Below are 15,241 nucleotides of genomic sequence, written 5' to 3'. Positions count from 1 at the left end.
GCGGGGACACCTCCTCCTCTTCCCCAGCGCCCGTCCCGCCGCTGCCCCCTCACCGCCCGCCCCTCCTTCGCCGCCAACGGCCGCTACGGCCACCGGGGCCCCGCGGCGCGTCCGTGGCTCCGCCCCATCCCCGTGTGGGCGGGGCGGTTCGGCGGGGCGGGGCCGCCCGGCGAGGCCGCTTGGCGCGGAGCGGCGACAGCAGCCGTGACCTCCGACCCCGCCCGCCGCCGGCCAATAAGAGCGCGGCTCGTCCCCGAACCCAAAATTTCCACGTCGGCAAAAGTCAAGATGGAGCGGCGCCGCGCGCGCCAGCAGCCGCCGCCACCCGGCGGGACGCGACCGCACCGGACGAGGCCGCCGATGCCGCGGGGACCGGCGGGGGCTGCGGGCGAGAACGGAGCGGAACCGGAGCGGGGAGGACGGGAGAGGACCGGAGCGGACCTGTTGCGCTTCGGCGGCGGGGGCCGAGGGGAAGGGCTGGAGGGGCGGGGAGGGGAGCGCCGCTCCGGGTCCCCGGGGCCAGGGGGCTGCGGGGGGCCGTCGGGCGCTGCCAAGCGGGGCCGCAGCCGCCTCAGGGCCGCGGCGGTGGGGCTGTCAGCGGCAGCCGGCAGCTCCGGCTTGATTTCCATCGGCAGCGCTCCGGCTCGCCGCTCGGCCGCGACTTGCGCAGGGCGGCCCGTTAGCTCCGGGGGTGGGGATGGGGGGGCTTTTATGTTATTTTTTTTTTTCCCTTTAAAAAAAGCTCTTCCTCGCCTTGCAGCCCTTCCGCGGGGTTGGAGAGGGCTCCCGGCTCCCTTCTCCATCTCTGACCGTCTGCGCCTTCCCTCCCTAGGCAGGGAAACTTGTGCTGGCAGACGGCCGCGGTGCCGGTACCGGAGGAGGATTGGAGTCTCCGGAAGCAAAGTTCTGTGACACTCCGACTCTGGGTACGATAGCAGTCAGTGCACTACAGAACTTTGTCTCCGGAGGCGGCGGCGGCCCCGGGAGGCTCAGGTGGACACGTCACTGCGGGCTGCCCTGCCGGGACGGGGAGCCCGGGCTCTGCCGGGCACTGGAACCAGCTCGGCAGCCTCGGAATAAACTCTCTGCTGTCCTGGACTCCCTCTCTTTAAGTTTTGTTGGTGTTATGTTTTGGGTTTTTTTCCTTTTCTTTTTCAGGGTAAATATAGCTGCTGCATCTGGGTACCGAGGGTTGTTTCGGTGTAGTCAGGCCCGCCTGGCTCTCGGTGTAAATGTGAAACTAACTGGTGCTCGGTGCAGCCCAGTCGGTGGTGGGTATGTGAATGTGCTCGGCACAGCTCCTGCTTGTGCTTTGTTTCAGGGGTGTAACAGAGCAGTAGCCTTAGCTAGGGGCTGGAGTTGATAAAAGAGTGTGTTCTCTTAGCAAAAATCTGTGCTGCAGAGCCCTGTTGTAGCACAAAGCAATAAGGCACTAATTCAATGTTTAGGCCTTGCTTTGGGGCACTGAGCTTGCTCTCCAAGAACCCCAACTTATCTTGAGTAACAGCTGCTACTTAATTTAAATCTCTGCACCTTCAAAAATCACAAGGTTTCTTTTAAGTGAGTGCTGCCAGGCTTTGCCCTCACTGGTACAGAGAGGGGGAGCTTTGGAGAGATGAGTGACACCTGTAGTTGTTAGTGCAGTTGTAAGGTTTTAGAATGCAAGCTTGCTTGGCACCATACTCGGCATGGACAACAGCTTTAAGGTCTGAGAGAGGAAGGGCCAAACACAACTCTTTTCAGTTTGAGTTGGAATCCAGCAACAGCACAATAGCCAGCCCGTCTCTCTTCAGAAATTTTGCAGATTCTTGATATGTAAAAAGAGCTGTGGAATTCTTCTGAGGCTGACATAGTCACCTTTCATCAGAATGAGAGTACTATGAAAACAAGGAATTTCGTAGGGGTCAGAGTAAGGTACGGTGATTTATTAAAAATTAAAAGTTAATGTGTTGTAGAGTTTTGGTCACAGCAGCTGTTCTGTATGGTGGATATGCTGCTTTTATCTGCGCACACAGATGTGTGTGTGTATATACATATGTTGAAGGTCTTGTGTCTGTTAGCTTTTTGTAGCTAATGAACCCCTTTGGGCTCACTAGAAACCTGACTCAACTTTGCCTTTCTGCCAGTCTGAACGTGGAAGGTACAGCAAGATCACACAGTTCATGGAACTGGGCTGGAAACTAAAAAGCTATTCTAAGTATGTGCATTTTAGCTAAAACTGTTTAATCAAAGGGTAGGTAAAGTGAGGAGCACTTACTGTATGGCAGCCCATGTGACCAGCTAGGGCTATATTTGGATGCTGGAGGTTTAAGGAATCCTTTTTGCTAACCATTTTTGGCCAATTGCCTGCAGCTTTATGGTGTATAGTGTGACGTCTGCTAAAAAGGACTTGGAAGTCTGGTGTCTGCAACTGTTTAATCAGTGCAGTTATAGGGAAACACCTTGTACTGTCAGGGCTAAAGTCCCACTGTATTTAATTTAGGGGTGGTTCCTTCCTAGCAGGATATGTAATGCAAATTGCAGTTTCTAATTTTTGTACTAAATAGCCTTTTTTCTGAGGGAGGAGGGCAGCTGATATTATAAAGGCTTCTTAGATACTCACATTTGGTGGTTAAAACTCCATGTAGATTAACAGTTCTGGAAACTCAGACTGGAGCATATGCTTACTTTTTTTCTGGGTAAGTGTAACATGTTTGCATAGTAGCTTATTTCAGTGGCAATTCAGCCCAGAGTAGGGGGGTGAGATCCTGAAGCTGCACTGCACTGGATGTGGTGGCAGGTGGCAAACCTGAGCCCAGCTCTGTTGAGATTGAGGAGTTCACCCACTTTCTCTCAGCATGTTTCAGCTGGAGCCATTTTTCCATCTGCTTGAGTTCCCCTGTGGTCAGCTTGACCAGCTGTGAAGGCAAGGTGAGTAATGCTTGGCCTCCTGGTAGCCCTGAGTTGTCCTTGCCATCCATCTGCAGCATGTTGTACCTCCTGTCCAACAAGTAATACCTGAATAGTGACCTTTTGGTGACGCTCTGGCTTTGATACAGGAAATGATGTGGCCATCAGGTCGGTCTAGGAAAGAGCTCAATGCTTGCTTCTGATTTTGTGCTTTGTTCTGGCACTGAAATGTATGTGATCTGTTAGTCCCCTGACATGGAAGCTTCCTCACTTCATTGAAGTGCAGGACTTGTGAAAGTCAGCTTGAGCTGTGTAGCTCAAGCTTGGGGCCTTGAAATGAAGATTCTTGACTAACCCTTTAAGAACAGTGCTTGATTAAGATGATGCAGGAGTTGGGAACAAGAACTGGTGATGCTACGTAAAATAAAGTCTGAATGCCAAACTGTATAACTGCATTGATATAATTTGTTTTCCCATGGCTTTTTGGCATCTTCTTTTAGGAACTACATCACTGGAGTTCTACTCCAAAAAAAATTTTTTTTTAATGCTTTTTTACACTCTAGAGTGTCAGTTCCAATTATGGTCCTTTCCTTATTGGAAGAGTGGCAAATGAGCATGCTGAGTAAATTACACAAATTTCCAAAATAGTACAGGTCTGTTATTTGAAGGGGCAGAGGGAAAGGAAATTATACCAACCTATTTATTTTGCAAGCTGGAGAACAGGAAAGGAGTTTGCTGTCAAGTACTCTGGAGGCTGAGACTGAACACATCTGAGTGCAGCCCAGACACTGAGCGTGTAATGAACCAGCTGTGTATGTATGTAGGTGCTTAGATGTATGTAGGTGCTGAAGTCTGAAATCACAATTTTAGAGATATTTTACAAGCATAAAAGCTGTTGCCTCATGCATGTTTTCTTTTCCAGGTCAGGATCTCCTTACAATTCTAAGATTTAGTTCTGCTTCACACTGCTCAGAGTGACTGTGAGAAAGTGTGCGTGTTAAATGGCAACTGCTTTAATTTGCTTTAAATTAAAATGGGAGAATAAGAGCAAGCACAGGGAATATAAAGTAAAAGCAAGCTGCCCAGGCTGGAGCTAGTTAGTCTCAGGATGCCACTGGACCTGATAGAGATGAGGAATGTGATTACTTGATTTCCCAGAGATCTGGTTTGAGCTAGTGAAGTTTTAAGCAAAAATCTAACTTTGTACCTTTGATGTAAAAATGCTGTAAAAAGGCCATATTTGTCATGTGTATTTTCATAGAACTTCTACTGCTGTTTCTAGTAAACCAATACACTAGCTGACTTTTAGCAGCTGTAAAATAAACAATTTATAAATAGACCGTAGAGTCCAATGAAATACAAATAAAGTATTGGAAGTTATGAGCTGACTCCAAAAACCCCTGGGATATTTATATTTATCTGCTGCCTGGGCAGCTATGTTCAAGAAGCTTCTCAGGATCCATGTGTCCTGCAAGACCACCCAGAGCAGCAAGTTCTGTAGTCTGGTTTGTTGGGCTTTTGGTGGTGTAGCGATGGTCATTTCTCTCAAGCTTGGAACAGCAAGGTAGAAATACTTGGCAGGACACCTAAGTTGCCAACACAAAGCTGTTATTTGCCTGTCAGCTGCAGAGTGGTAAGCAGAGCTGAGCAGCTGAGGTAGGTCAGTGGTTGTGTGTAATGAAGGATTTGCATCATCATTGGAGCCAGAAATGGAGCCTGCTTCTGGTAGAAACGGGGCATTGAGTTGAGAGCAAATCGAAACTGGAACTGCAATCCCAAGTTTATTTTATGTTTTCTTCTGGGAGGGAAGTGGAAGTTACGAAAGCTTGGCAAATGCCAGTGAAATAAGGCTATTTTCTCATGTCATGGACAGGCTAGGAACCCAGCCTTGTGTAAGTTGTGCTTACTGTACTCCCTAGAAATAACCTTTGTTATGACCACGTTTTATTTTTTTGGAATACTAATGCTATTGAAAATACCTTGGTGCAGTTGAACTTGTATTTAAGATATTAGAGGAGGTGTGCTGAAACCTCATCCTAATTAACTGTAAAACAAGGAAGCTGAAACTTGGCTTGATGTAGCCAACACAAAAGTAATTATTTGAATTACATAAAACATTCTGAAATGAGTGTACAAAGCCCTGAGCTCCATGAGACTTCAGCATTAGTCTACTGATGAATGATTGCTGCTTTGTTTTGGGTTCACCTGGGCAGTGAGGCATTGCTGCCTTTTTGTCTAGTGGCAATTTTTTACCCAGTCTAATGGCTCTTAACTTAAGAGGTAAAATGTTGTTTTGCTGCTATTAATAAAAGTAAGTCTCAATACTGAATGCTGAGCCACTTGTGCAGTTAAAATAATTTGGTTTGTTTTCTAGTAACTTGCAGGAGCCCTTGTGGGAACATCATTAACAGTATCAAGAGACTCTAATGTGCAACATTGTATTTAGGTTGTGAGGAGTCTTATTTAGGCAAGCCAGAGTTGTTTAATACTCTGAATTTTGGCAGCTGAGTGAGTTCAGAGGTGTGTAAATTCATATATAGGCAACGAGTGCTATTGCTTCTGCCACTTTGGCTCCCAGCTCCCATTGCCATGTCTCAGAACTGTGGCACTGTAACAGTTCCCTCAGGTGCTGCTTCCATTGAAGAGGCAGAGAAAGGATGGTCTTAGTTTGGAGAAATGGACGTATAGTAAGTAATCAGCTTTCGTCCTTCAGTTTCTTCATGGACCAAAACACAGGAGGCTGTGTCTGAACATGAGGAAACACACAGAGGGTGAATGAGCACTGGCTCAGATTGCTCAGGGGGGCTGTGGAGTCTCTTTCCTTGGAGAGACTCAAAAACCATCTGGACAGGCAACTGGCTCCAGGTGGCCCTGCTGGATGAGCAGGGTGGTTGGACCAGATGACCTCCAGAGATCCCTTTCAACCTTAAGAATTCTGTGTGATTCTTTTTCTAACTTTATACCCAGGAACAGGTATGTGTACACACACACCGCCCTTTTCTGCTGTCTTCTCCCCATCCCACAGTTTCTTCCACTGCTGCTTATTGTCACATGAATAGTCCTTTTTGTTTATAAATAAGAGGGCAGAGGGGGAGAAGGGTTACAGAATATCAATATTACTCTGAATAAATGTAATGTAAAGCACATAGTGATCAGCCTTTGATTCCAGTATGCTAATTAGCTCAAGCTGAGGCTTGAGTGTAAAACAAAAGTTGAATCCCATTAGAGGAGGAACATTCTTTCTTTAATGTTCTAAGTAGTGGGGTTTCCTCTTCAGTCATTGCTGAGCCCAAAAGAAGTAGCAACTGAATTTCATTTATTTTGCGTAAGGCTTTCCTAGTGCAGTGATGTTAATAGACTGACAAAGTACACCTAGTGTGACTGCAGCTCTTAACCAAACAGTACTGGTATTGGTAAGACTTACTCTTTGCCTCCTTGCCCCTTCAGCAGGGGAAATTCCCTGTACCAGAGTAAGGGAAGTCATGTTGGGGCATGGCAAATCACACTTCCCTGTGGGAGAGAAGAACCTTGCCAGCACAAGAGTGTTGGTGAGGTGAGGATTTTCTGTAGCTGCTGGCAAAAGAAGCTGCTGGTGGTTTCCCCTCACTGAGCAGCATCAAGTGGACATAAAACTTTCAAATAATGATAAGGAACATCTGATTGGCTGTACTGACTCTTTTTGAAGGTCATTCATGTTTGCTCTTCAGGGAGTTGCATAACTACATCCCCCGTGTAGTCATTAAGGCAAGAAACTGATAATGTAAAGCAAACTTTGGAGAAAAAGTGCATTTCATGCTAGGTGTTAAAGTGTATTGTAGTCCTTGGTTTGAAAAACATATACTAGAGAATATTTGCTTTGCTGCTGTTGTGTAACGTACTCTCTGCAAGTATGGCTTGGGGGACAGGGAGGAGGAGATCTAGGTGTAGCTGGGTAGAGGAAAAGGCTGTGCAAGGTGTCAGTGGAGCAAGATTTAGGTCCTGCTGTGAACTTTGATGGCCATGTGATCACAATTTGGTAAGCGCTTTCTGAGGTGTTAAACTGCCAGACTGTACATTGACCAAACTAATTCAGGAGCTTTGTGTGTAGTTACACTTTGTGAAAGGAGCCTGTGCCTCTTGAGATACTTTATTTAGAAAGTGCCTGAAACATAATGCTCATAAAAATATTATAGTTACATAACACTGCACTTTTAATTGATGCTGTGCATGAATTTGAAATTAAAAGTAGCCTTCAAATTCTGGATTCTTAGGGCTTTTTTATCATACTATGTAAATCCATTATTTCAACTCTGGTTAACTAAGCTAAACCAACGAGGGCCTGCAGTGCTTTGACAGTTGTCAGCAAACAAACTATAGTTAACTCTAATTTACAGAGAAAGATGTTACTAGAGCGCTGCCAAGAAAGCAGAGCTGTACCTAACCCATGCAGAATAAAAAGTCAATACTAATAAAATCCTAAAGAAGGAGGGAAGACTAACAGTTCCTCCGAGGTAAAAGTTTCAGACAGCAGCATTGTAAGTGACTGAGGAAATAGATGGATGATGACAACTTTGATATGCAACCTGATGTGTTCTCAGCTAGCCAAAGCAGGGAATAGTGCATGGAGAGAGTCTGGTGGTGAAAGAGAGTTGCCCTCCCTCTGGATCACTCCTGGGAGAGAAGAGAAAGGAGGGTATTTCTCTAACAGAAGGCTTTTTCAAAATTATTTTCAAATAACCTGTTCAACTTGTACTCAGTTGTGACTTTGTGTACAGGCTTCCGTTGAAATATTAATTTTGCAGTTTCATTAAGCACAATGCTTCCCATATGGGTTTGATTAAGCAGCAAGAATAAAAATACAATGAAAATTGAATGCTGTCTTTAAAAGATTTCATTTTTCAAATTGTGTGTTCTTGGCTTAATGTTAAGCACTCAATTCTGGATTACACTGTTGTTCAATATGGTTCACTTGTTTAAACCATGTTGTTTAAATTTTGGAGTTAAATTTAGTTCCTATTGGGATCAAGCAACCAAATGAGAATATCTAAAGGCAAACCTTAGCTGCTGCATGTAAATGAAGCAAGGGCATGGGTGCTGTAGTTCAGGGCTCAGGCTCGTAGGATTTATTGCTGAGATTCAGCATTACATGGACCACTTGCTGTTTACAGTCAGCAGCATGAAGGTTAGAGATTCCATGAAAAGTCTGGCCCATATTGGTTTTGATCTCACTGCTTTGAAATCTCCACACTTAAATCATCTTAAAACAGCAGCTTATTTTTATGTTAATGTTAAAATGCTAAGTTTTATGTAACCACATCAAGCTGACTTCTGATGTATAAAGGGAAGCATACTGGTGACAGTCACTGTTTCAGTGCAGAGGACAATAAGCAGTAGAGGTATTGCAGGGTCTGTAAAGCTTTTGACAAAAATGTTGTCACTTAGTCACATTCAAAGTTATCCAGTCTGAGAAGAAACCTAATCAAATACTTCAGACTACAAATGGTTTTTACAGTCTCCAGGCAGGAATTATTTCCCTTCACTAGGAATAAAAAGCATTTGTGAGTGGAGTTGCTGTTGGATCATACTTTGGCAAATCAATGCCATTTATTCTGCTTCAGCAAGTGGGGTTTTTGAGAGGGAGAAAAAAAGTTAAATTATATATGATTATCTAAATATATGCACATAAACAGGCACTTATATATGTATGTAAAGAACACAGGTTGTCAATTTGATGTTTATGAAGTTTTTTCAAGTGTGTGGTGTACAGAAAGAATCTTTTAAACATAGATTTTGTCTAGTCAAAGCCTAATTCACTCCAGACACTAATAAGTATGCTTTTTTAAAGTAAGATTTCTTGCACCAAATGTCACAATGGGGTAGTTGCACGCTGGGAAGTGTGACTCTGGGCAGAGGTTGGCATTGCTACCAGTTTGGGAAGTTCCTTGTGAGAAATGAGCTCTCCCAGCAGAAGATTCTTCTTGTCCAGGGCATTTATTCCCTTGAGGAAAAGGGGCAAAAAATCTGAGGATTAATTAAGGGATGTTTTCACAAGAATAGGTAAACTTTTCATGACTTAGACTGCTTATAAAAAGAGTAGTAGGAAGGCAAGTGAGTTTAGTACTATGGGGAAACCTAAAAGAGTGGATTTGCTGTCTTGTCAGTGGAGTTGGTTTTGGTGAGGTTTTTTGTTTGTTTTTTTGTTGGTTTTTGTTGTTGTTGTTTGTTTTAATTATACTAACATTTTCATCAAACAGGAAATAAAAGCTAAGCATTTAAGAACAAGCACATAAATGACATGGTGTAGAGAAATGTGTACAGCTGAACATTTTTCCAGTGCATGGTGTACCAGAGTTTGGGAGACTTGGGCTGTGGTGCATCCAGCATGGTTTTGGAGAGAGGATTTCTGTCCAAACGGTCCATTCTAGTAGCTTTTCTTAGGGCAGGGGCAACGCCACTGTTGCATGAGTATCCAAAACTGATTGAACTTGAAGGACAAGAGATGAGCAGAGGCTCTGAGCAGCTTTGTAAATAACTGCTAGGTATAGAAGAAGTGTTAAGAATTTTGTTCAACCAAAACAAATGGGTGAGGAGCTGGGGTGTGGAGGAGGTGGGGAGAAGATGTGAGGGTTGAGGATCTGGCATGCAGGGAGGTGGTGCAATGCCTGTGAGAACAGAGGAGTGTGTGAGAGAGTTCATGTCTGACGTGGCTGTTTGAATCATCAATTGCCAAGGAAGTCTGTGAAGGTGCCAAGTATTTGTGGGATCCAAAAGGTCTTAGTAAGGAGTGTGAGGAGCTGAAGGCATTTGTTAACAAGGACACAAATTATGGCATGGGATGGTGCAAAGCACAAAATGTGTCCCAGCTGGAGGTGCTGGGCAGTTCTGTGTGACAAAATTCTGTAGGACTAGAAACCAGTGGTTAAGTGGTGGCAGGAAGAAGTGCTGATGTATTCAAATAGAAATGCAGCTTTGGCTTTAATCCATAGGTGTGAAAAGTTTCATGCCTATTCATGAACAAACATTATCGTTATCTGAAACTCAGTGTAATTCATTCTTCGTTCTCACCCAAATGAACTTGAAAATACTTCTTAGTTTGTTAAGTACATGATAAGCAGGTTGCATATAAACAGAGAGAGACCTAGGGTTGCAAATGTACTGTTGAGCATATATCACAAATGCCATGGAGCAAAATCTGAACCTAAATTATATATCTACCTGTTCTCTCTCAGACAACAAAACTTATCTTTTTTGGTGGAACATCGTGTAGGCAATGAGCTGAACTGCAGCTCCAGTGCATGTCTTTCAGGAGACAGATAAGGCTGTGGGTGACAGGATGCATTGGTAGCACATTGATTGCCCACAGCATTTCAAATGGAGGAGTCTTTGGACTTGGGATTCCTTTCAAAGCCATTACAATAATGATCCCCCTAGTGTTATAGAGAAATACTGAAAGAGTGAGGAAAGGCATTTAGGGACTAGCAAACTTAAGGAGGCCTGGAGACAGTTTATATTGACTTAAAATGAACAAATAACTTATTGCATAAGCTGGAAACACAAGTGAGTTTCTATGCTTGGTCTTTGTCCAAACCTTCTGCTGACGACATGGTCTGCCCATTGTGTATTGACAGTCATGCATAATCTTGAGGGTTTATTTAGGCTCATAATTAACACGATCCAGCCTTTTCCTGATAGAACTTGTTACATGTTTTCATTCCTGCTCTTTACTGGAGTGCCAGACTTATACCTGCAGTGGGCCTCCCCTTCAAAGGCACAGCTTCTCTTGCATTGCTGAAGCCCTGATATGAATCATAGAATCATTGAAGGCATTTGAATTTTCACGAGGAACTACAAAACTAATATTATGCATCTTGTTAAACATCACAAGCAAAGGTGCAGCTACTACCTTGCAGCCTCTTTAAAGCTGTTAAGGTTTTTGCTTTTCAACAGTCACTGTCCCCATTCAACACTGCAGAAGTTTTAAATGTTCACCCATTTTCGCTTGAACACCAAGGAGAAAAATAGAGCAGGCACCACAGGGGTTAAGCAGCTTCCTAACTGGAAAAGAAAGGAATGGTAACAGGTAGCAGCCAAATGCAAAATGACTGGTTTCAGCCTGCAGCGGTTTGGCAGGGACAGATTTAAAAGGCGGGTCGGAAAGGGCTCCTTGCTAAATAGTTGCAGTAACGAGACAACCCTGAGCATGGCCGTGAGCAAGATCTGCACCATAATCCCATCAGTCTGTGGGCTTCTGTGTCATCCTGTCCCTAATGCATAAATCCCTCAATATGCCAGAGATGTTTGTCACTGTTAGGCATCACGATTTTCTTAGCATTGCTTCTCAAAATGATTTTATGGGAGAACAAAAGCAAAATCCAGCTTTTCTTTTCACTACAGCACTTTAAAAACAAAAAGGTGTCTGCAGTGTCACCCAAGTTTTCAGTTACTCAAAACCAATTCTGTCTGTTTATTTGATTGCTTGTAACTGGGTTTAAATCAGTACTGCTCTGCCTAGAAGAGACTCCTTGATAAGATACTCTGTGAAGAGAAGACTCAAACTTGTCTGTGTCCTTCAAGGAGATACTAAGACTACAAATGGATTGTGAATCATCACCTAAGTCATTAGTAACCACAACCTAGCAAAAGAGGAACAACAAAATCTCAGACTCCGTGTGTGGATTTGAACTGTGCAATCGTAGAAGTTTCTTAATGGAGGAGTAGCACAAAAGAAATAAAAATAAAAAGGAAGAGAAAGGAAATAAAAATCAAACAAAAACCATCAGCAAAAAAAGACAGTGTAGATAAGATCACTTAAAAGTGGAATGATCAATTAGAAGATTTTTACTGACATGACATAGATTCCCATTCATAGTTGTGGGGCTCCACTTGTCCTTTTTTTAAAAAAAATATTTTTTTGTGAAGTATTTAATTTTGTCTTAAAAACTAAGCTGGATAGAAAGCTGTACCTGAGCTTCTAGGTTTATAAATGAAACCACAAACCCATAATTTCAATTCTTTCATGAAAAACTTTGTTCACGTTTGAAAGCTGCTAAACAAAATGAAAAAAACAAAAACAAAACAATAAAACACACCTCTTTCTATTCTGAAACAATGATTCTTCACCTTTAAATATAGAGCTCTCCAGCTTTAGTTATTTGTAGTATGGGCATTATTCATCTGAGCTCATGCACTAGAATATTTATAACTAGGAGCAGGAGAAGTGAAAGGCATCAGATGTAGAGAAACATTTTCTTCCTCTGCTCTGGGAGTAATGTGGCTGCTTCTGCTTTCTGGTTGTGCAGCCATACTCTGGGGTAAGTTACACTGTGGCAGCATGAGGTCTGATTCTCTGATCTGTATCAGGTACTGATGCCAACCCTGGAAAACCAGGGTTCCTGTCTTTTGCCAGCCAAACAGTCGACAAAACATCCCAGCACAGAAAGAAGATGCCTTTTGAATCTCTTTGGCTTCTGAGGGAACTCAAAGCAGAAAAAACAAATAAACTGTGAGGGAATGAGGAGACTGTACCAAGGCCCTTGGTCATGTGTCCAAACACTGTGCTCCTTCCAAAATTAATCCTGCCTTGGTGCTGCCCATGCACAACATCCCATTTGGAGCTGGTGGTGATTCTGATGGCAGCAGGAGAGGAAGAGTGGCAGGCAGTGGCTGATGTAGTTTCAAAACTGAACCAGGAAATAAGACAAATGTACTCATCCTCAAGAGCTCCACATATATGTAATAACATAAACAGTTTGAGAAATGAAGGTCAGCTGTAAATCAAAGCTCAGATGTCAATTCCCAGGACTGGATGGTCATTGCTATTAATTCTGTTTAATCTGCTTTTCAACTTCTTCTGTCATTAGTTTTCAAGTACTTTCATTGCTGAATATCTGTTGAACAGAGGAAAAATCCAGTCCCTGGTAACAAATAACATCAGTTCCTATTATTTTTATTGTATCTAGAAGATTCACAGCAGTACCATAGTCCTGCAGTAGCAGTACTAGTATGCTGCCCATGACAATGGTCACTTTCTTGACACACATTTGTATAGTGTATGGAATGAAGTTTTCTTAATGCTGCTCTAGAAATAAGACCAGCAGTCCAGATAAAAGCAAGAATAATAAACTCTGTGAAAATAAAGTGACCATCTTCCAATCCGGATATCCTTGGTGTTAAAGCCATTAATCCCTATAAACCTGGTTTTATTTTGTGGTCAGCCACGAAATAATAGTCTTAAGTGAACATTAAATGCTATTAAGCTCATTACACAAGTGATGAAATGTCATTGCTTTATACACTAATTGCGGGAGGCACTTCATAGGGTGCTTTGGGTTTTTTTGTCACAGAGAAGGAACTGAATCGCAGGCACGACTTTATTACACACAGAGAAGTGCTGTGGGACTCTATGTGTGTTTGTCTCTCTGAACAGACCCAACAGATGCCCCCAGGGAAGAATGATGTGAGGCAGAGGTGGCTTTTGTCAGCCCCCATGCTTACTCCCTCCACCAGCTCTTGCAGAAGCTGATCAAGGTCCTTCAGCAGGTTGTAATGAAAAATGTGACACCTGTGGGGTTTGGCACTATTTCTCTGCATCCCTGCTCATCCCACAGGCCAGGAAACAGGGTGTATGGACCAGGCAGGAACAGTGGCCTGGTTCATCTGAGCTGAAGCAACCGTGGGATAAGGACCAGGCCTGACGTTCAGTACAGAATTAGTTTCAAAGCCCATGATATTTTTCAGGACCAAGTAGTGAATGAGGATGCTGGATGCCAACTACTCAGCCATGCCCTGTTCACATAGCTGAAAACACTGCCAGGCTTCTCCCTCCCATACAGCCCTTAGTAAAACCCACTCCTGATATCAATAACCTGACAAGCAAGACATTCTTGAATTAATTTCTTTCTTTCAAGAGCCTCTTGAAGGTTTCAAATACCAAAGCAGACTTTGCCCCACTAAATAACCCATCTAACATTCACTATTTTTTACCTCAAGACCTATACAAAATTACTTTTCATTTCTTCTACTGAGCTGTTTTGTTTCATAAAAAAAAAAGTTCTTCCCTACAGTGTAGAAACCCTCCCAGAAACTTCTCCCATTCTAGCCACTTGGCACTGAAAACAAAAGCTAGAGTAAACATGCAATGATATTGTAAAGCAGAGGGTAAGAACTACTCTGCTGAGGTTACAGAGAAAGACAGCATAGGAGCTAATGTTCTCGTTACCTGGAAATGTCAGAGCTTGATAGGAATCGTTTGAGGCACTTGAAGTTGGTTCCATTTTACAGAAACTCAAATTAGTAACCCACAGAGCACAAAGCTGAAGCAAATGGCTGCTTTCCTTCCAAGCTCTCCAACCTAATTTGTGGAGAGGATGCTTTGCTCCCTCAGGAGGTCAAACAGCATATTTTCCAAGGAAACTCTAGAAATATGGAAAAAAATAATCTGAGAAGTCCTTTTGCAGTGCCAGTGTTTTAACTGCATTCTTGCATATATAGGCTATTGGTTTTCCTCCAGAGAGGAAAGCATTTAATCTAAAGATCAGCCCTTCAAAGACCAAAGACTTCTATAGTATAAGAGAACAGGATTTGAATGAATTCCAAATTAAATTTCAAATAATCTACACTGAATGTTCCATTTAGCTAGGAATTGCCTAGGTATGATTAATAAATGGGGATACTTAACAAAAAGGGAGAATTTCCCAAAAGAAACATCAACTAACTATACTCCTTTTTTCCCTCACCATTTCTTAGCTCAAAACACTTAATGGTATCTGTACTGCCTATGATACTTCGTATTTAAGATTTTAATATTCTTCTTAAGAAGAATTAATGCAATGCTTTAACTTCTGTCCATTTTACTGCTAACCCTCAGTTTTGGAGAAGGAAAAAATCCAGCAACCTTTCACATACTGTAAATTAAATAATCCATCATCCCACTCATACATTGTTTATGTGATTGCTATCATGCATGCTGATTTAGGACACTGATCCATCATTTCCTATGTTCCAGGCTGGCAAGCAGCTCTACGTTAACTCTTTCCTCATGTGTCCTGGAAATGTGCTCATCAAGCCAAACTCCCTGGCACTTCCTGAGCTCAGAAAATCTTCTCTGGGCAAAAAGCATGTCTTCAAACTACAGATTGTCTGAACGCAGCTTGCATGAAAACATGAAAGGCAACTTTATCTTAAATGATGCAAAACAGTAAAAAAACATTTAATTTTATAAGAAGTGCAGTAATTTTTTCCAGAATATCCTGAGATTTCAGTCGGTGATCATTTCAGGAGACGTGAAATATGATTCAATTTGTTTATGCCTCACAATGTTCAGTCACAGCCTGGAAGAAGCTTTGTAAGTATTTTAAGATTGAACCTGTCCTTT

General features: G+C 42.9%; 1 protein-coding gene across 1 annotated transcript in view; it reads left to right on the top strand.

Moving 5' to 3' along the window:
* Nucleotides 1–288: 288 nt before the first annotated feature.
* The window catches only part of LOC115597806 (uncharacterized PE-PGRS family protein PE_PGRS10-like), a 34,851-nt gene continuing 19,898 nt past the window's right edge, over nucleotides 289–15,241 (top strand). Inside the window, exons 1-3 of the mRNA XM_030444634.1 lie at nucleotides 289–678; nucleotides 833–993; nucleotides 1,159–1,275. Of these exons, the coding sequence (XP_030300494.1) occupies nucleotides 289–678; nucleotides 833–993; nucleotides 1,159–1,275 (668 nt within the window). The remainder of the gene's footprint in view (nucleotides 679–832; nucleotides 994–1,158; nucleotides 1,276–15,241) is intronic.

Source organism: Calypte anna, chromosome 2 (genome assembly GCF_003957555.1).
Source record: "Calypte anna isolate BGI_N300 chromosome 2, bCalAnn1_v1.p, whole genome shotgun sequence".
Lineage (NCBI taxonomy): Eukaryota > Metazoa > Chordata > Aves > Apodiformes > Trochilidae > Calypte > Calypte anna.
The sequence above is the reverse complement of the archived record's forward strand: the minus strand, read 5'-3'. Positions and strand labels throughout refer to the sequence as shown.